Source organism: Danio rerio, chromosome 9, assembly GCF_052040795.2.
Source record: "Danio rerio strain M-AB ecotype USA chromosome 9, GRCz13ab, whole genome shotgun sequence".
Taxonomy (NCBI): domain Eukaryota; kingdom Metazoa; phylum Chordata; class Actinopteri; order Cypriniformes; family Danionidae; genus Danio; species Danio rerio.
The window spans coordinates 45572883-45593875 of record NC_141029.1 but is presented as its reverse complement, the minus strand read 5'-3'; the positions used below and the strand labels follow the sequence as shown (position 1 = coordinate 45593875).

Sequence of the window (20993 nt, the reverse complement as noted above, 5' to 3'; positions counted from 1 at the left end):
TATATGTATATAATACAAATGTACATTATAAGAATTTAAGTAGTCAGTTATATACTTTTCTTTTTAATGTGGTGTTCAGTTGCATAAAAAAAAACTGATTATACCTGGTGTAGATCTCCTGTAGAACTTAATTTGGGTCTACCGGGCAAACAATGCATCATAAACTTCAGCGATATGACAAATGATCTCACTTTTCAGATTAGTCCTGATGGTGTGGGTATCTCATTTGCACCAATAAAGCCAGCCTTTTACTTTCAGGTTTTATGGCAGCATGGTTTTATCTTATCTCAGCTGGTTTAGTGGGAGCATTGAGTCGATAATAAGCTTGTTTCTCAGTCAGGGGTCTGCATGATGTCAGGCTCTTTAGCGGCTCTTTTGTGTGCTTGAGGTGCTGTGGGCAGCGCGTGTTTCTGCAGAGCTAATGAAAACTGAGGCAGACCTGTGAAGAGGTGGATTACAGCAGGAGGACACACAGATGCTCTTTGACTATCAAGATAGCAGCGACCCCGGCGAGAGACAAAATCCCCCCAAACACGCCAATACTTCATCTTCTGTGCATTAATATTTGGTTTCATATGGAAAATCTTTCTGCTCATATGATGTGGTTGGCTGATTTTTATTGTTGTATATAGTTTCATCATAGTATCTACATTGTAAAAGTATCTACACCTTGAAAAATTACTGCCTTAAATTTATTTGTTGAATCAAACTAATGTTTCTGTCATCTCAACTTGCAATTCAACTGACTAAAAATATTAAGTTAAACCTTGCATTGCTTAAATGTTTTAGCTGAAACCTTATTTAATACATAAAAAAGTGAAAGCAACATTAAGTATATGGTTTTTTTTTGTCTTTAAATTTTTTACAAGTAATTTTTAATTATTATTTTCCTTTATGTGACCCTGGACCACAACACCAGTCTTATGTTGCACTGGTTTATTTTTGCCAGAAACTAAAGATGTAATGGAATGGGATGCTGACAAAGGAGTGCAGATCCAAACGCGATCCAAGAATGGTCAGGCAAGCAACGGTCAACACAGGGGGCAATCAGATGTACACAGGCAAGTGCAGAGTCGTTGACCGTAAACAGGCAGATGGTCAAAAGGCAGGCAGCAGACGGGAATAAACACTAAAACAAAGCAAGGGTCAGGCACGGCATAGCAAGACAAAACGCGTCATAATTTTCACAAAGCAGCTAAAGAAGACTCAGCACTGGTGTGTGTGTGGGGGGTGACTTCTGTGAAAACTGGAGGTGTTTGGTGGTGTTTGACAGTGTGCACGCGACGTGTCTGAAGAGTGAGGAGGGATGTGGTGGAAAGGGATGAGAAGGATGCACGGAGTGTTTTAGGACCGGGAGGGAGACGCACAATATCCGTGAGATTATCACTCGTTTGCTGGCATCCGGGAGACTCTCTGTGGATTTACCGGAAACTCCTAGAACTTCCAGGAGACTTGGAATGTCTGGAATGACCTCCCGCCCTACTCATAATTCTCTCTTCATATAACCGTATGCCTATTACATATCCATAAAACACTGTGATATAACCAGACTCGGATCCTATTGCTTTCTCACTACAATCGATCCGCTCCAGAGTTTGTTTCAATCGAGCGGAGACCACCTCATTCAACAATCTCGGACCGATTGTTTTGGCGCGGATCCGAACACGATTGCTGGATTCACATATACCAAATGAACCGCGCTAACTGGGCAAATGAGACTGGTTTTGAATCAAAAGTCTAGTTGTGAAAGCACCCTTATTATACTAATAATAACTATGTAATTTAAAAAAAACAACAACTGTTATATAGTAAAATAAGATAGTGCTAATGCAAGAATGTATAGGTGTTTCCCAGTACTAGGTTGCAACTAGAAGGGCATCCGCTGCGTAAAACATATGTCGGAATAGTTGGGAGTTTATTCAGCTGATAAATAAGGGACTAAGCTAAAGAAAAATAAACGAATATAGTACTAATCTGCAAAAAAAGGGAATTTTCCACTTTGATTTCACTGTGGATTTTCAAGAAACATGCCCTCCTATTGACTTCCAAGCCTATTTAAAAGTGCTGTAAGAGTGTAGAGATTGATCAGCAGGTCTTATCTTCAGTGCGCTGCGAGCCGCTGTGGTCTGATGTAGCTACTTCATCAGTAAATCTGTGTGTTTGTATGCAGCAGGAACAAACACTCGACACTGAAGCGTCAGGGGGATAAACGTGAATCACTGCCTGGCTTTACAACAGACTGGACACCTTCCAATAACTCAACCACTGATATCGCCACTTAGTTATGACAGCCTGTCATGTGATGTCAGATTGTAAAAATTGTTTAAATGGTTTAATGACATCTGAGGAGCCGCAATATGTCCATCTAGTCTCTCTCTCTGTCTGCCGCTGCCTTCATCACCTCATTTCTCATCCTTCCTTCTCTCTTTCTCTCTAGTTGGTTTTGACCTAATTACGCTGATGAAGTGATGAGTGTGTGGAGCGTCGCTTTTATAGACTTGAGTTAAGATGGAAATTTGACATTTCTGTTTTTGCTTATAGATATTGATATTTTATTTTAGAGATTATTGATATTTTAGTGCTGTGTTGGACGTTACTCTCAATAATTAATCGTATCTGTTAGGAATGCAGCAGTATTAATATTATTATTGCTAATAGGCCTAATCCCAATTCTATTTTTGTGTCAAGTGTCAATGTTGTGGGACTGCTATACAGGATTAATTATTATGAATTATGGATCAAGAAATTTAGCAGTTTTTATTTTAGCAGTTTTTTTTAAAAAGCATGACGAAAAAAACACGACTGCGGTTACGAGTATATATACATACAGTATATATGTGCTTGTTTATTGTAAAAATTCGTAATGATGACAAAAAAATTCTAATTTGTGGATCTCTTTACTTCCGGGTGCAGCTGTGGCTAGTGTATTCTTGGAAATTTTTTGAGTGTGGTCCTGAAAAATCTTCATTCGAAGGGGTATTTACCTCTTGCCCTTAGCCCTACGCCTTCAAGCTAAAGAGAAGTGGGACATCTATACCCCATTACTGGAACGCGCAAAACGAGGGTAAAGGGAAGGGTAAGAGGTAGAATTGTGATTGGGCCATAATTTGGTCCCAATTGTTATTATTTTATGGGCGATAAAGTCAAGTCATCTACATTTATTCTGTATATAGCACAGATTATTTTGAAGTAGCATTACAGTATTAAAATTGACAATAATAATTAATGAAAATTCAAATTGAGTGCAATGCAGATTATAACAATTACAATATAAAAGTGTTTTTATAAATGTTATAATCTGCATTGCGTTAAATTGGATTTGCATTAATTGTTATTCAGTTTATTACTGCTACTGTGTAGTTTATTATTGAGCTTATTACTCATCCGGGGATGTATGTGCAATCAAATCTTCTCTTCTTCTTCTCCTTCTTTGGCCTTGGTCCCGTATGGTTGCGGGGTCGGTTCTTTGGAACAAGTCCTCCATTTAGACTTGTCCATATGATAATGACTTTTTATTTTATTTTTTATATATATTCCGGCCGGCCTGTCGTCTGGGCCTGTCACCCTCATACACTTACACACTCATACACTACAAACAATTTAGCCTACCCAATTCACCTGCATCATGTCTTTGGACTATGGGGGAAACCGGAGCACCCGGAGGAAACCCACACGAACGCAGGGAGAACATGCAAACTCCTCACAGAAATGCCAACTGAGGTTCGAACCAGCGACCCAGCAACTTTCTTGCTGTGAGGCGACCCAGCGACCTTCTTGCTTCTTGCTGTGAGGCGACAGCACTACCTACTGCGCCACTGCTTCGCCCTGTATGTGCAACCAAATGCATTTTAAAAACTAGTATGGAGACCCAGGAGCAGACTTGGGGCCTACTCATACTATGCTATTCGAACCATGCCCAGGCCCATTTCCCAGATCGTTTGAGAAGTGTGAGTGCTCTGAATCGGGCTCAGGCACGGTTCACTTGGGGAGGAGACGTGACTTTTACAAGACTGTTTCATATGGATTTATTTATCATTCTTACTGTTTAACGAACGCAGCTGTCGTAGATTATTAAAGTCATGCAGTGACACAAATCCCTTACTGCATGTCAGCTGCACCTTCAGCAAAACCTCCTAATTCCTTCAGCACGAAGACTTTATGATTGTTTATGAGCGTCAAAAGTGGCTGATCTGTTCTGTGAAATATTTGACTGCATGTCACCGCATCCCAAATGACTAAACAAGGGGGACAAACGTCATTGAACAGTAAGAAATCTCCACTGTGCTGAGTGTGAGCGCTTACTGAACAGCGCATCATCAAAGACGCAAGCATGCTTAGCCCCGAATGCAATGTGAGTGCAGGCCATCGGGGGAGACTGGAGGGGGGACAATCGCGCTTTGGCCCGGTTCAAGGCAACTGTACATCTCCTTAATATAATTTTTTTAAATTAGTTTGAACAAGAAAAAACATTTTTGAGTGCTGTAAGTCAATACACTCAATACAAACCAATATATTTTCCCAAAAAGAAAATATAGAATAATAATAATAATAATCATCATAATAATCATAATGAGAGTAATTTTTGTGAATCGAACGGCACATTTTATTTTCTGTCATGGTAATTTAACATTTTTTAAGCAATAAACAGATATGTTTGAATGTCATATACACTGAAAAAAATTTTTTATTGGATTTACAATTTGTTTGTTGAGGTAACTGGTTGCAAACTATTTATTTGGGCTGAATTTAAGCAAACTAATTAAGTTGGACATACTAAATGTAATTTTTTTGTTTAAATTTAGCCCATATAAATTGTTTGTAACTGTGAATTTTACCAAAATCCAAGAAATCTTTTTTTTTTTTTTTTAGAATAGCCTAAGTCATGCTTTATAACTGCTTTTTGAGATAATTTAAAATAGAATAGTTGGCTGTTCATTCCGCTGGGGCCACCTCTGAAATAGAGACTAAGCCTAAGAAAAATGAATGAATGAGGCTAAACCTATAACAATTATGAACAGAATAAATGTAGTTTAGTTTTAGTTGCTCAATTCTTTCAATGTAACAATCTTTAGGACAAAAAAACAAGAATAGGAATTGTAAGTATACTCAAACAGAAACTATAGTGGCATTTACTATTAACAATACTGTAAACTTAGAGCCTATTTAAAACATTATAAAGTGAAACAATAATTTAGCATGTAGAAAAGGCTTGTTAGAACATCCTTTGAGTTGAAAAAATAATCTGGAATATACCTCAGGTCTTAAAATGTTTTATTTATTTATTTTTGACAACTCATGGCTCACAGAAATCATTTGAATGTAAAACTGGTTTGATTGCAGTCAGTGACACTCAGACTCAGATTGATGTCTTTGGCTCTGCTTCTTTTGTTCCACCACCAGCAGTTTTTCAGCTCTTCACAGCTCAACACTTTCCAGACTGATTGGACGTCCTCCATGCTTAATGGCTGCCGGCGCTCCATTCATACGAGGTGTTTCCGTGAGCGGCCTTTCGCGAGAATCCATCAGGAAAATCCCAAAACAAGGCTCATTGTGTGGCGGCCCCTCGCGGCCGGTGTAATTTGAACGGACAGCGTCGTGAATGAGCTCCATTCTGCCGCAGCCGCTTTCATTTGGCCGTGATGAATAGCGCTCTGTGCCCCATGAGAGCGCTCAGGATCACGGCCGGCCGGCAGAGGGCTTTCCGTGCCGTTACAGGTTATTAATCGGCGGCTCGCTTCCCTCCGGTGCTTCTTGCCAGAGATGGAGGACTTGACACGGCCAGAGGTGCCATGCTGGAGGAGGGCATCGCAGGCCTTTACATTCAGCACAGAACAAAAGGCTGTCTTGTGATGGATTGGCAGAGCTTTTCCTCCCCTCTCCTCGGCCTCCGCAGGCTCTTCTCCCCAGTTCTGTAGTAGCCTAATGTTCTTCCCTTGTTAGTGCGCCACAGTTTCCTGACTGTCATTTCTGCTGAGAGTGTTTTAGTAGTCTAACGTTCTTACCTTTATAGTGCAGCTTGTTTTCTGCTTAAGAATGTTTTAGCTTGTTGTTTTAAGAGTGTTTTAGTAGCCTAATGTTCTTTCCTTTTTAGTGTGCCACAGTTTCCTGTATGCTGTCATTTTTGCTAAAAGTGTTTTATTGTAGTATTTTAGTACTCTAATGTCCTTCCCTTGTTGGTCCACCTTGTTTTCTGCATAAGAGTGTTTTAGTTTAGTGTTTTAAGTGTTTTAGTAGTCTATGTTCTTCCCTTGTTAGTGTGCCACAGTTCCCTGACTGCTGGCTGCTGTCATTTCTGCTAAGGGTGTTTTAGTTTAGTGTTTTAGTAGTTGAATGATCTTCCCTTGTTAGTGCGCCTTGTTTTCTGCTTAAAAGTGTTTTAGTTTAGTGTTTTGAGTATTTTAGTAGCCTAGTGTTCTTCCCTTGTTAGTGCACCACTGTTTCTTGACTGCTGGCTACTGTCATTTTTGCTAAGAGTATTTTAGTTTAGTGTTTTAGTAGTTTAGTGTTCTTCCCTTGTTAGTGTGCCTTGTTTCTGCTTAATAATGTTTTATTTGAATGTTTTAAGAGTGTTTTAGTTGTCTAAAGTTCCTCCCTAGTTAGCGTGCCTTGTTTTTTTGCTTAAAAGTGTTTTAGTTTAGTGTTTTCAGAATTTTAGTAGTTTAGTGTTCTTCCCTTGTTAGTGTGCCACTGTTTCTTGACTGCTGGCTGCTGTCATTTTTGCTAAAAGTGTTTTAGTTTAGTGTTTTAGTAGTTTCGTGTTCCTCCCTAGTTAGTGCGCCTTGTTTTCTGCTTAAAAGTGTTTTAGTTTAGTGTTTTGAGTATTTTAGTAGCCTAGTGTTCTTCCCTTGTTAGTGCACCACTGTTTCTTGACTGCTGACTACTGTCATTTTTGCTAAGAGTATTTTAGTTTAGTGTTTTAGTAGTTTAGTGTTCTTCCCTTGTTAGTGTGCCTTGTTTCTGCTTAATAATGTTTTATTTGAATGTTTTAAGAGGGTTTTAGTTTTCTAAAGTTCCTCCCTAGTTAGTGTGCCTTGTTTTTTGCTTAAAAGTGTTTAGTTTTGTGTTTTGAGTATTTTATTAGTTTAGTGTTCTTCCCTTGTTAGTGCGCCACTGTTTCTTGACTGCTGGCTGCTGTCATTTTTGCTAAGAGTGTTTTAGTTTAGTGTTTTAGTTGTCCTGTGTTCTTCCCTTGTTAGTGCGCTTTGTTTTCTGCTTAAGAATGTTTAATTTAGTGGTTTAGAGGGACAGCAGATGCAGTCTGTCAAGTATCGCAGCTGTTGGACAACATAATGTACTTTTGATGCTTTTAGAAGGCGAGAATGTAGTTGTTTAGATTGCATCTATTCTGTATAAGGAAAGTGCCTATTTTAAATATTTATAATTTCTGAGATTCGGCATCCATCAGCCTGTCATACTGAGCTGAGCAAAGACGCTTGATAATGTTCATCACAAGATGGTAACAGAGACTGCATAATGAAGTAGTAGTGGTTTCTGCTATTCTGATGTCAGCTGCAGATGTGAATGAATGGTGGAAAAAAGTAGTTCCTCTTACAAAAGGGTTTTAGCCTCATCGTGTTTGAATTTCTGTTTTTATATACACGATTATGCCGTGGAACTGTTGTATGAACCCAATATCTCACTCGTAGCAGTTATGATATATAGTCACTGGTGGGACACGCATGCCTCCCACCAATGGCGATATACAGCCAAATAGCACTGTTACTTATGTGATATTGCTCACACACACACATATATATATATATATATATATATATATATATATATATATATATATATATATATATATATATATATATATACGTAAAAAAATAAAATGTCAACGTTTAAATTAAAATGTGTTTTTAAAGTTTATTAAAAATGGCACTGTTTTTAAAAAGTAAAAAGAAAACTAAAAGTATTATCATAAAGTAGCATATTCATCAAGTTCCTTTGACCTCATAAAAACAGGCTATATATCACAATACTCGTATATAAACTGTTTGATAAATTTATATGTTGCATGTATATATGACTTATTTGTATATCTTGGAAATCTAAACATTAACTTGTATTTTAAATATATAAATTGGATTAACATATTTAAATTAAAAATTAAATCTACTTACTGCATGTTAGAATAGGCTTTGTGTGTCAGAAAAGCAAGTGATTTAACTATACCTGTCAGCATTGGGATATAAAAGTACGGGATACGCCTCCAAAAACCGTTACAAATATGGGGATGAAATTAGCTTCAAATGATATAATACATAATAAACATTAGAAAATTGGAAATAAAATAAAAGGTTTAGTCAATTTACAGATCACTTTAGTGTTATTGTATGCGTCAAAGGGTTAAAAGTGTGTTAATTTTTTAACTATAATTATTTAGAGATTTCTCCGTGTACCACTAGAAGGAAGCCTGTACCACAGTTTGAGAACTACTGCATTATTAAATTGAAGTATGATTAATTAATTAATTAAAAGATTATTTAAACTGAACCTTAGTAAATGCATTAACTACTAGACTATTATTCTGAAGTGTTAGCACGTCTCAGTTTCAAAATAATCGACCCTTGTCTGGTTTTGTGGTCCACAAATGGCCATTAAAAGGTTAAAGACGACGCATCAGTATTTGTTGCTCTTTCAGAGACGTCAGCTTCCTGTGGTTCTCTTCTGCTGTTCTGCTCAGTGATCTGAGGCCTGCGGTGGCCGCGAGTGTTCATTGGAGCGCAGAGGTTTCAGACCGAAGAATGTGGGTCATGTTTGAGTGGTCTCGTGCCCTGAACCCCATCTTCCCATAAAGTCTTTATGCAATCCATCTGCGGCTGTCAGAGGAAGCCGGAGCATTTTGTTTGTTTCTGCGCCGCCACCAATTACTCTACGTTGTCCCTCAGGGAGCCTCCATTAAACCTGCCTCTCAGATCTTACACAAAGCCAATTTGTCTCAGTGTTTTAAAGTCCCGAATTTCACCGCGGCTCTGCTTTCTGGGAGTGGAATGGATGTTATCAGACTGCTTTCTTCTTGTTTCGTGTCTCAGTCTTGGCTGATATGAGTGATTCTCCGGGGTTCATTCGTACCGGTGTGTGTGTGAGAGAGAGAGAGAGAATGTGTGTTTAACTCTGCAGCACCGCATGGCATTCACATTGATTTCTCTATTCAGCAGTACTCACTCGTTTATTTAGACCTGGTAGGCTTACGGTAATATTATCTTCATTCGTTTTTATCCCGTTTTTTTTCTGCACATTACTGCTGTGTTTCAAATATGGTTTGCGCTTTCAGTTTGGGGTACTTCCATTTAAAGTTGCTTCAAATAATATGTTTTTTTCTTAATTAATTAATTAATTCTTTTATTTATTGTATTATTTTTTTCCATGTGATGTTTAACTAGGCAAGGTAACGCTTTATAATGACTACGCAATATGTATCATCTATTAAACATTAGCAAATAGTTCATTATCTGTTAAGCATGAACTCTACATTAACAATTGTTACTAAGCAATTTATAACTGCAGCTACAAATGCTATATCCTTGACTTATAAACCGATTTAAAATGTGCTTAATAATTGTACTTTCATACTTTGTTAATAATTAATTTTTTATGACTTAATTAAGTATTGCATTATTTACAAATCAATCGTATTTAAGAGTAGTTGGGGGTTTTAAGATCATTGAGAATGAGTTAGTAAACAATAAAAAAACTATTCAAATGACCATGTCTATATTATTATTCAGGCATTTACCAATAGTTAATTTGTAGGTTAGTAAATGCTTTAACTCAACTTCATCCAGTTTTGTAACCTAATGTAAGCACTATTTATGCTTTATAATCACTTACAAATGACAATAAAAGGCTCAGTAACAAACGAACCAGCCTGATCTCACGAGGAAACGTAAGTATTTTACGTTTTGTCAGTTCAGTGGGTAATTCGTACAAATTTGTACAAGTTCAGTCGTACGAAAATGTACGATTTTAAAAAGGAGGCTTGGCACCCAACCCCTTTTTATAGATTGTACGAAGTCATACAAATTAGTCACTAAATTAAAAAGTTATGAATTGCTGTGAGATTGTGTTGAACGAACCACAAAATGGTTTAAAAAATAAAAATTAATTGAGAAGTTTTGTCTATGATCACTTTTAGTTCTATCACACATTATTGTGAATTTCATATAAAGTCATAAAATAAAGTCTCTAGACTTGCTGCATCACAGACACAAATATTTTAACAATAAAAAAAATGAATCCCTTTCTGTCCATCAGATATTATATATATATATATATATATATATATATTGCAATCGTGATTTTTGAAAGTATTACATCACTTTGTAAATGTTTATTATTACCATTTGTTGAGTCTACACATGCAGTCTGATAGATTGCTTGGACCCTGAAGCCGCTTTGCATGACGTCACACTTAACAAGCGGATTTAAAGAAAAGTTCATATTTTGTTTTGGTGGTCTCCAACAACAGGCTGATATGCATGCAAGGTAAAGAAAACACTTTCATTTTCTTATAATATGCATTTATTTTTACTTATTTATCCCAACGACTCAATAGGATTCCTTAAGCGAGTCATTTGTTCCCAAACCCCTCCTCAGCCCCTGGGTTTAGTGCGAGACAGAGAGAAAAGCCCACCACGGCTATGAAGTAGCAGAGGGTATGTGAGAGCTCAATGCAGGAATGCATTGAAGCAATGCAGTTAAACAATGCAGTAAACACCAGCATATTACTCTACTCTTAACCTTAACCCTAACCCCAAGTAGTGTGAGGAACAGCTGATGGTGGCCATAGCAAAGACAAACGGCGGTAGATTGCGAGTTCAGAAACGCATTTAAATCAGTAATGGAAGCATGCGTCACGTTTTCAATGTGGTTTTTTATACGTTAAAAGCGCCGTACAGATTTAAACTGATAGATACAGTACAAGCACTGATCTATATAAGGTGAGTGATTACATGCCGAGTGGAGCGATTACAAGTTACAACATACAATTAAACACATATTTTGCAAACTATACAAAACTAGGCAACAATTTTAATGACACTTACATGTTATGATCCGGAGGAAGAAGAAACTGGTCCGTGTGAACTGTAACTGTTACTGACAAAATGCCATACATAATGGTCTCTGCTGCTCCTTCCTTTAATAGCAAACGGCTGACGAATCCTGCATTGCAGCACAGATGTATCAGAAATCAGAAAAATGACAGGAGCAAACACAGCACTAGGTTGGCTTTACTGTGGTGTTGTGGAAATGAACCTTAACCCTTTATTCCCCACAGTTAAATCTCCATGTCAGTGATCATCATCTTTGCGTCATGATCAGTCCTGTGATCCCTGTGCTCTGATAGTGTCTGAGGGTAAAGGCATGTTCATGTTTTACCGGATCCAGTACTACATATTTGGTGATGTACTGTATCGACGTCGCCACATTCACGCAAAAGATCCGAACCAACTTGATTCATTTATTCGACTCTTGAGTGGACTGTTTCATTAAAGGATCAATAGTTTTAATCATGGTGCACTTTCAAATTTAAACCTCAGCTGGATGTCACACTGCATGGAAGGTCATTTTCAAGACCCCATAAGTTTGTTCAAGCCTTTCCGAAACGATGAGTCACAAACAAATGCTGTTATAAAGTTTGCAGTACACACGCACACGCACATGTTAACATGCTACTGTCAATCAATTCGATGGGCGGGGAAAACAACATTCATATGTCATGTTGCAGTGGGCCTCAAAACCATTTAGGATACTTTGTATCCTATTTTATTGTCAGGAAAATAAAAAAAATGGAGACCTGTTTTTATATTTGTTATACTTGTATTTATAAAGTTTTTATTTTTATTTTATATAGAGATTGTGTTTATAACACTCCAATATATCACTATACTTACAGTTTTGTACAAAGTTTCCAAAAGCATTTTTATTCATTCATTCATTTTCTTTTTGGCTTGTTAATCGGGGGTTGCCACAGTGGAATGAACCACCAACTTATCCAGCAAATGTTTTACACAGCGGATGCCATTCCCCATGCAACCCATCACTGGGAAACACCCATACACTCTCATTCCCACACATACACTACGGACAATTTAGCTTACCCAATTCACCTATAGCTTATGTCTTTGTACTTGTGGGGGAAAGCGGAGTACCCGGAGGAAACCCACGAGTACACGTGGGTGCCAAGTGACCCAGCCACGGTCTTAACCAGCGACCTTCTTGTTGTGAGGTGACAGCGCTACCCACTGCGCCACCAAGCCATTTTAATTGACAAAAGCACTTTAATTAACAAAATTTGGTCCCACTTTTTATTAAGTGACCTAAACTACTATGCACTTGCATCTAAAAATGAATAAAATGTACTTACTGTGTTCATAATTCATTCAGAACACTTCTGGCACATTTGAGGTGGGATAAGAGGTAGGGTTAGGGACAGGTTTGGTGGTTTGGGTAGGTTTAAAGGTGGACCAAACTGTAAGGGATGGGCAACATGCATTGGTTAAACATGTATTTATGTAATAAGTGCATTGTAACAAGTGACTAATTTCAGTGTACATATTAGTTAAGGCCACTTAATATAAAGTGGGACCCAAAATTTAGCAAGAAGCATACCAATTTTATGTATTTAATTTATTACTCACTAGAGCGGCTGTAATGGTTTGTGATTGTACCTGTCAGTGACTGCACAGGCCAGAGGTCGGAGTTCTCTGCTTCCCTACTGAGCTTCATGTCATTGGAGGCAGTTTTCCATTGATGGCTTGGAATGAATGTGGAATGCAAGCAGTCTACAGACTCTGGCCAGTGTTACCCATTTTGTCTTGAACATGCACCATTTAGAGATCTAATATCAATTGCCTTTCAAAATGGCACAATCGTTCTCCAAATGCCCGATCTGATCTTCCGGTTTAGTGCCGTTTTTGGGAGTCAGTACACAGCTTTTTATCAGTCTGTCGGGAAACAGTCATGTTTACAAGTTCCCAGGCAGTAAACGCTTCCAGGAAAGAACAACTAGCATTTGCCAAAGTCTGCGGCATCAAACCTCTTGACTCAAAGATTTGTTTGAGACACTTAGCTGAAAATAAACACGGGTCTTCAGTGCAGCTTTGGCTGTGTTTGGATGGAATACCAGCTCCTGTTTACTCATAACTGCACAGTGTACTGTAGACTGCCTACAATTACTTAAAAATAGTAGCTGAAAGGCTGTATTTCTTGGTAAATGCTTGCTGTGCTGCATATTGTTACATGACTGTACACATCATCTTGTCAGCATCTCTTTTACTTGATCGCTATTATTAGGGCATGTGTGCTGAATTTTATGAGTTTATTTTATGTAGTGTATTTTTACAGAATATAGGTTATTATGTATAAATGAATATATATCATAGCACTTATAACATTTATTTTTATTTTTTCTTTGTGTAAAAGACTTTATTATCACTCCTGCCCAAAAAAAAACAATAATAATTAACTAATATTGTCACAGAAAAAGACCAGATACTGTGAGTAAAGTAAACAGTTTATTGAATTCGGTGGCAGATGAATAGTATAACCAAACAGAATCTATTGCAGCTTGGAAATTAAGATGTGGATCATATGATGAAGGGAACGCAGGATGAAGGTGGAACCAGGTTCATGGAACTGGGAGCTGGGAGCCAGACACCAGACGAGAACATGAGGGAATCGCACCAGGAAGAAGAAAGACGCGGAGTTCTGCAGATAACAGGGAAACGAGACAGGTACACTTTTCAGAAATGCTAGATATCACTGACCATGAGAGTTTGTCTTTTTTGTCTAACGATGAGGCCAGATATTGAGTGACCTGAGGTGCAGGTATTTATGGGGCTGGAGTGAATAGCTGGGGTTAACCTGCAGGTGCGGGGCTAATCCAAACTCAAATGAGGGTGATCAGAGTGATTGGGGTGACTGTGAGCGGGGAGAACCTGGCCTTGGGTGTGTTTCCCAAAGAACAACATAACTTGTGACTGAACTATCGTAGTACGATGCATCATTTTTTAAAAGAACGATGTAGTGAGGAGTGTTTCCCATAACATTATTTTTGCAATTTATATTTTTTTACACGCACAAAATTAAAAAATTCCAATATTAGTTTTGGTAAAAACATGTGCTCGTTTTCCACATTAATTATAATATATGTAGACGGCACATATAGGGCAGATGTTTCCTTTACAAAAATTATTGAGAATATTACAAATTTTATTCTAAAACATAAAATCACAAAAGCTAACATGTATTCTAATATCATATAAATCAAATAAATAAATAAATAAGGCTTTTAATTAAGAAATGAAATGTAAAATGTATTATTTATTAGGAAATGAAAAGATTCTTATTATAAAATAACTATGACATAATAATAATTCTTATTATTATTAATATTATTATTAAGTGGGATGTTGTTGTTTTTTTTAAGTCTACTTTTACAATTTGTAGTTTGCAAATGGTAGTATCTTCATTAAGTTTATCTGCAGTAGATAATGCTGCAAGTGGAAAAGTCACTAAAATTCTCAAATGTTTGCGCAACAATAGACCATTTTAATTTAATAGTCTGTGGAGCCCTTTAAGGTTGCAAAACTGTAGAATTCATGCCATTTATAGTCGCCTATTGCACCTTTTCTAACACTTCAGTTAGAACGCACATCTAAATCGGCTCATTTCTGTTCCTGTTAATATGATTTAGTAGCTACAACAACAGTGACTCTCTCTTTATAAGACTCACAAAGTGAAATTTTGAATTACAAAATTACAATTTTGAGTTACCTGAGAAGACTGGAAAAAAAGATAAAAAAACAAAAAACAAAATAGCAACAGAAAACATTGAAATAATTTTTGATCACTTCATATGGCCTAATTTTGTTGGAAAAGAATGCTCCTTTGTAACAAATTTAATTAGATTTCATTTGTATCTTTATTTTAATGATTTTTTCTTGTGTGTGAGGTGCAGATAATACTTTAGCCTTAAGGTAATCATGAATTAAATTCAAGTAGGCCTATTATAACTATATAGTATTTCTGACCATTTTCTTTATCATTTAAGTTATGAATTACAGTATCGCAATACTTGGTATCATGATACTTTAGCTGGTATGGTAACGTAAGATCAACTAATGGTATCGCAATAACCCTAATAGGGGGGATAACTATTCATAGAACACAACCAGGAATTATGTTTTTAACTACAGCTCTAGAGGTGTAGTTGCAAATAAAAATATTAATTAAATATTTCAGTTTCCAGTTTCACTTTTATTTAAAGATAAATCACAATCACAGCTGGAATTGCAAAGTCAAGCAACTGACATTTGAGGTGCAGAATTGTGCAAAAGGTTTGGGTCCCACTTTATATTAAGTGGCCTTAACTAATATGTACTTACTCAGGAATTAATAGTTTGTTACAATGTACTTATTGTGTAAATACATGTATTTACTGTGTACTTATGCTTAATGAAATACCTGTATGTAATTACATCTGTAATTAACTTCTGTAATTACATTTGTAAATACACTGTTGACCATCCCTTACACTTTAACCCACCCTTAAACCTACCCATACCACTAAACCTGTCCATAACCCAACCCCTATCCCTACTCAAGAGCACCACAACTGTTCTCAATTACATTATGAACACAGTAAGTACATTTGTATTTATTTTTTGATGCAAGTACATAGTAGTTAAGGACACTTAAAATAAAGTGGGACCAATGTTGGTAACATTTAGATTCTTTTTAGGTGCGTATTAACATTGAGCAAAAACACTGTATTTTTTTGTATTGTATGAATTTTGATTGACCCTAAAACAAAGCAAAACTAGTTCTATGTCTTACAAATCTCCTGAATCCTGTACAGCATGAATGTGGTCTTTACGCAGTACTTCTGGTTTCAAGCGGAGGCTGCGATTCTTTCTTTTTTTACTTACTCCCAGGGCCATTTATATCGAAGTTGATATTTAGTCGCACCGTATTGGTGTTTCATAACATCTAGTTTTTATTAGGTGGGTTGTTAGCCCAACACTCAACCCCCATCCTGGAGGACCAGGACATACACACATACAGGTTAATTTATCCACTTCATCTATAGCGTATGTCTTTGGACTGTGGGGAAAACCCATGCGAACATGCAAACTCCACACAGAAGTGCCAACTGACCTAGCTGGGGCTCGAACCAGCGACCTTCTTGCTGTGAGGTGACATTGGTACGTACTGCGCCCGGCTGCCATTTTTAGGTCTCATTATATTTAGTCTGCTTTCATTGGCCTTCTCCTTTTAGTAAAGTGAAAGATCTCGTTTCTAACAAGAAAGCAGTGAGGAAAGGAAAAGAGAGCGGTCAGCAGCTGGGGGCCGAGATGTCACGACGACTGAGCCCAGCTGGAACATCTGTCTCTGGCATTGGAGATTCTCCATGTCTCCGTGTCACCATCAAACCCTTCAGGCAGGAGAAAAGAGCCTCTGTCCCGCTGGCTCAGTCTTAAGTCTGAGGTGTCTTTATTCTCACATACAGACACACACACACACTTTCTCTCGCTCTCTCTTCGCTTTGCCGCAGTTCTCAGCTGGACTCAGATTGCAGTTTTGTCACGTCTTCAGAGCTCTGTGGTCATCTGTAGGTTTGCTGTGATTTCCAGAGAGACTTGTGATGAGCAGAAGAACAGCATTTCGACATCTGTTGTCATGGTGTTGAATCGTGTGCAGATTTAACAGTATAACTTCCCACACTAGCAGTGGGTTGAAGGACTTCTTATGCTTAAAGTAGCCTTTGTTTATTTGGTTAAATGTATGTCTGCTTATAATATTATCAAACTTTATTTGAACTTTTTTTACAGTAAATGTGACAGTATTACCTTTTTTCTGAAAGTCTTTATAAAAATATAGTGGAGTTTTCCCTTGTAAATTGGGAAAATTGGAATTTAAAAAAAAATTATAAATATACTTACTTCTAGAAAAATTGATATTGAAGTAGATATTTAGCCGCACCATATTGGTGATTCGTAACATTTCGTTTTTATGAGGTGGGTTGTTAACCCAACACTCATCCCCCAACCTGGAGGACAAGGACATACACACATACACGACGAACAATTTAGCCTACCCATCTCACCTACAGCACATGTCTTTGGACTGTGTGTTTTACTAATCCATGATGACTTGCTATGCTGAGAAATGTAAAAAAGGGTCCATAGGCTATTTTTCTCCTATTTCGACCTTCCTCATCTAACTGTATAAAATCATGGCTAATGTTAGCTGTGTTATCTTATCAACAACATTTATTATCTCAAATTTAGTGATCCATTAGACCCTGTGTGTCAGTAAAAACAGTTTACTACTGAACAACTCATTTTGTCAGGGTAAAATAAACAGAAATCAAATGTGAATGCTTGATTGTAGCTTAACTTTCTTCTCAAAGCTCTGAAAGTCTACTCAAAGCTGTCAATCATGACCAATAGTATCTGCAACCCAGGCTCATTCTGAAAAAGTACCGATATATACAGTACATTTCTGGAGAGCGGCAAATACATCCCAGGAGGTTGTTTTCATGAATCCATTAGAGGCCAATGTGCCATTCGCGCCTGCTGTTCTTGCGTAAATCCACCAGAGGCCTCTGTTGACTGACTTATTGTCTGACTGCCTGACTGATCTGCCCTCTTCCTTCCCTAAACGCAAATCCAGAAAAAGAAAAGCCCTCTCCTGATTTTAACCATGTTTTCACCCTGTTATTTACTTGTTTATTTAATTTTTTGGCTTCTGTTTTTGTTACCCACTTTCTGGTACCGTTCTTCCCCAGACTCATTCATGGCCAGAAAAGGAACAACATCATACTGCCCTGTAGCGTTCGTTTTAAAGACTAAATGCAGTCATACGTACTTCTGGCTGCATAATTTGAGATCTTCAGAAAAGTACATAGGGCTACATTTTCACACATTTTCTTCAGCTTAACCTTGCGAAAACGGAAATGCTTGAAGTTTATGTATTCTAGAACTGCTCGATCTTGCAGATCCGCACTCTATAACATCAGAAAGGTCCGACCCTTCCTATCTGAACATGCAGCTCAACTCCTTGTTCTAGCTCTTGTTTTCTCCAGACTGGATTATTGCAACTCTCTACTAGCCGGGCTCCCTTCTATCAAACCTCTTCAGCTGCTTCAGAACTCAGCAGCACAAGTGGTGTTTAATGAACCTAAAAGAGCCCATGTCACTCCGCTACTCATCCGTTTGCACTGGCTGCCAGTTGCTGTTCGCAACAAATTCAAAGCTCTGATGTTTGCTTACAAAGCAACCTCTGGCTTTGCTCCTTCTTATCTGCACTCACTTCTGCAGATTTATGTGCCCTTCAGAAACTTGGGTTCTGTGAATGAACGTCGCCTCATGGTTCCATCCCAAAGAGGGAAGAAATCACTTTCCCGAACTCTCGCATTCAATCTGCCCAGTTGGTGGAATGAACTTCCTAACTGCATCAGAACGGCAGAGTCACTCGCTGTCTTCAAGAAACGACTAAACTCAACTATTTATTTGCTTCTTAAACTTTACATACCTGAAACTTGCCTACAGCACTTATTCATTGTTGCTCTTATAGTTGTGTAAATTGCTTCCTTGTCCTCATTTGTAAGTCGCTTTGGATAAAAGCGTCTGCTAAATGACTACATGTAAATGTAAAATGTAAATTTTCAGAATGAGCCTATATTGATGTTTACACATGACAAGACAAAAACACAGTTAATAAAGGAGTTACAAAATAAATAAATGTAGAATAAAAAATCTACAAATTGTTAAATGTATAGATGATTTACTATGTACACTATGTATAGATAGATTATGTGCAAATTATAAGGTAAACTAAGTATGTTGTTAGATAAATAAATCTCTATAAATAGTAATGAGTTATGTTGGAAAGTATCTACCTCAGGTTTTTCCAAGTTGTTTTATCATTAAACTGGTGACTGTTTCCTTTGTACTTTGTAAAATTGAGTCATTGACAAATTCTTATTAGATGAAAACTTATTTACATTATGGCATTGTTCACATTTTAAGACTTTTTATTTAAAAAACAAATGTTACACACATACTATTTGCTATGCAAAACTTTGAAGCTCAATATCTCAAAACCATTCAGAACGCAGATAGAACCTTATAATTCCAAGATGACGATTTGTATTTTTCGTTGTGTTTTGGGGCCATTTGTCTCCCCCTTATTGCAAAACAACTAAGAAAAGAGAATAAACTTTAGAATAGAAAGATAGAAGATCATTCTAGCAAAAAATGGATGCACCGTTGAGAACCTGATCAACTTATTAGGGTTTTTATTTCAACATAATTCAGAGAAGCTGATTTTGTAAATAAGGATATATATTTCAAGTAATTACATTATGGCATTTTTTTTCCAGTGTAATCTTCAATTCTGTGATCTCTCTATAAATAATTATCGTTGAATATTTGCTTGCACAGTAATGGCTGGTACACTATTTCACTTCTTTATTTACTTGTTCATTTGCCAGCGACCCTTTAAAATCCATTAAATAAATCCTGTTCTAATAAGTCCAGCGCTTGAATGGCCTCTCTTGAAGATTCTTTAATCCCTCACAGCCAGCGTTCGGCTTCTGGAGGGCTTTAAACTAATGTTACACATCACAGAGGTTGATAGATTGGTCTGCAAGGCTCCCGCTCAAATCAAATATGACCCTTGCTCATTTACACTGACTCCAATTATGAATGGAGTGAATTAATTCAGTGATGCTTTCGCCTAATGAAATGTGATTCATATGGTTGTTTTAAGGCAGTGATTGGACATAAATCAATGGCTCTTCTACCTGATTGACTGTTTATAAAACAGACTGTGACCTGGACACTCATGTATGAAAATGTGTTTGGAATTGCTGCTGGATTCAACCTTATTCCGTCATAAAATATGGATTTTTTTCCCTCTACGCTCCGGCATATGTTTTACTGCGCTCTTCACCTCATTAATGCACAGTCAAACAGAGTTTAACCCTTGAATTAAATGATATTTCAATTCTGGGTATGCCTTTTTAAGGTCAAAATTAGTAGTCCTTTTAAGCTATATATTTTTTCGATAGTCTACAGAACAAACCATCATTATACAATAACTTGCCTAATTACTCTAACCTGCCTAGTCAACCTAACTTATTATTCAAATTCTTTTTCAACAACAATTAAGAGGGAGGGGAGCTCTGGGTTTCCAGCCCATTGTCAACTGCCTCAGGTTGATTTGAATAGAACAGTTGAACAGCCGGTTTCCTGATCTTCTTCTCAGATCAGAAAGTTTACCTTTTTATTGCATCTCATAATATTCCATAGCCATTCTCAGGGTCTGATAATATATTGGACAGATTTAGCCATCCTTACAAATAATATTAAATAATACAAGAATTTACATATTTGTCTAATCTATATACTTTCAATGTCCATCAGTTCAACAAGAGTCACCATTCAGACCAATGGTCCCAACCTTTGTCACTGCGGACCGGTCAACGATTGACTAATTTACCATGAACAGGCATACAGGGGTGTGTACAGTATGTATGTAGGTAGAGATAGCAAAAGTACACACATCTTTACTCAAGTAGAAATCCAGATACTGTTGTTTTAAACGACTCTGGAAAAAAAAGTTAAAGTACTGATTACACTTTTATACCCAAGTAAAAGTAAAGAGGTACAGCCTAAAATTAATACTACCTGTTTTAGTAACTACAATGCACATCATGTAAACATCTATACAAAGTAACTTAGACTTTAATTTTTATTTTTTTATTTTGTACCAAGCAACATCACTCTACAATATTGTCCAACAACACTGCTCAAAATGTTTCCATTTATCATCACTTAGACACAAAACTTAACTGTACGGTTGTTAAGAACAACATCTGTCATGTTTGTATACTCTAAAACAAAATTCTGTAGGCCTATATGTTTATAACTAATAAATGAGTTAAGTTTAACACCAAATAATATTTCCTTTTTTTT

The 20993-nt window shown here is 37.0% G+C and overlaps 1 protein-coding gene across 9 annotated transcripts in view; it reads left to right on the top strand.

Annotated features, from left to right (window-relative positions):
• Positions 1-20993, top strand: part of LOC147835390 (uncharacterized) — a 136239-nt gene that overhangs the window by 73519 nt on the left and 41727 nt on the right. For 6 of the 9 annotated variants that reach the window (XR_015499826.1, XR_015499823.1, XR_015499822.1 and 3 more), the window contains one exon: positions 13576-13742. The exons of 2 other annotated variants lie outside the window; for them this stretch is intronic. Coding sequence is in view for 2 of the 7 variants with exons in the window: in XM_087268405.1 (XP_087124531.1) it covers positions 13600-13742 (143 nt within the window). In the remaining 5 variants the exon portion in view is untranslated. The remainder of the gene's footprint in view (positions 1-13575; positions 13743-20993) is intronic. One more of the 9 variants, XR_015499824.1, reaches the window with a different exon arrangement.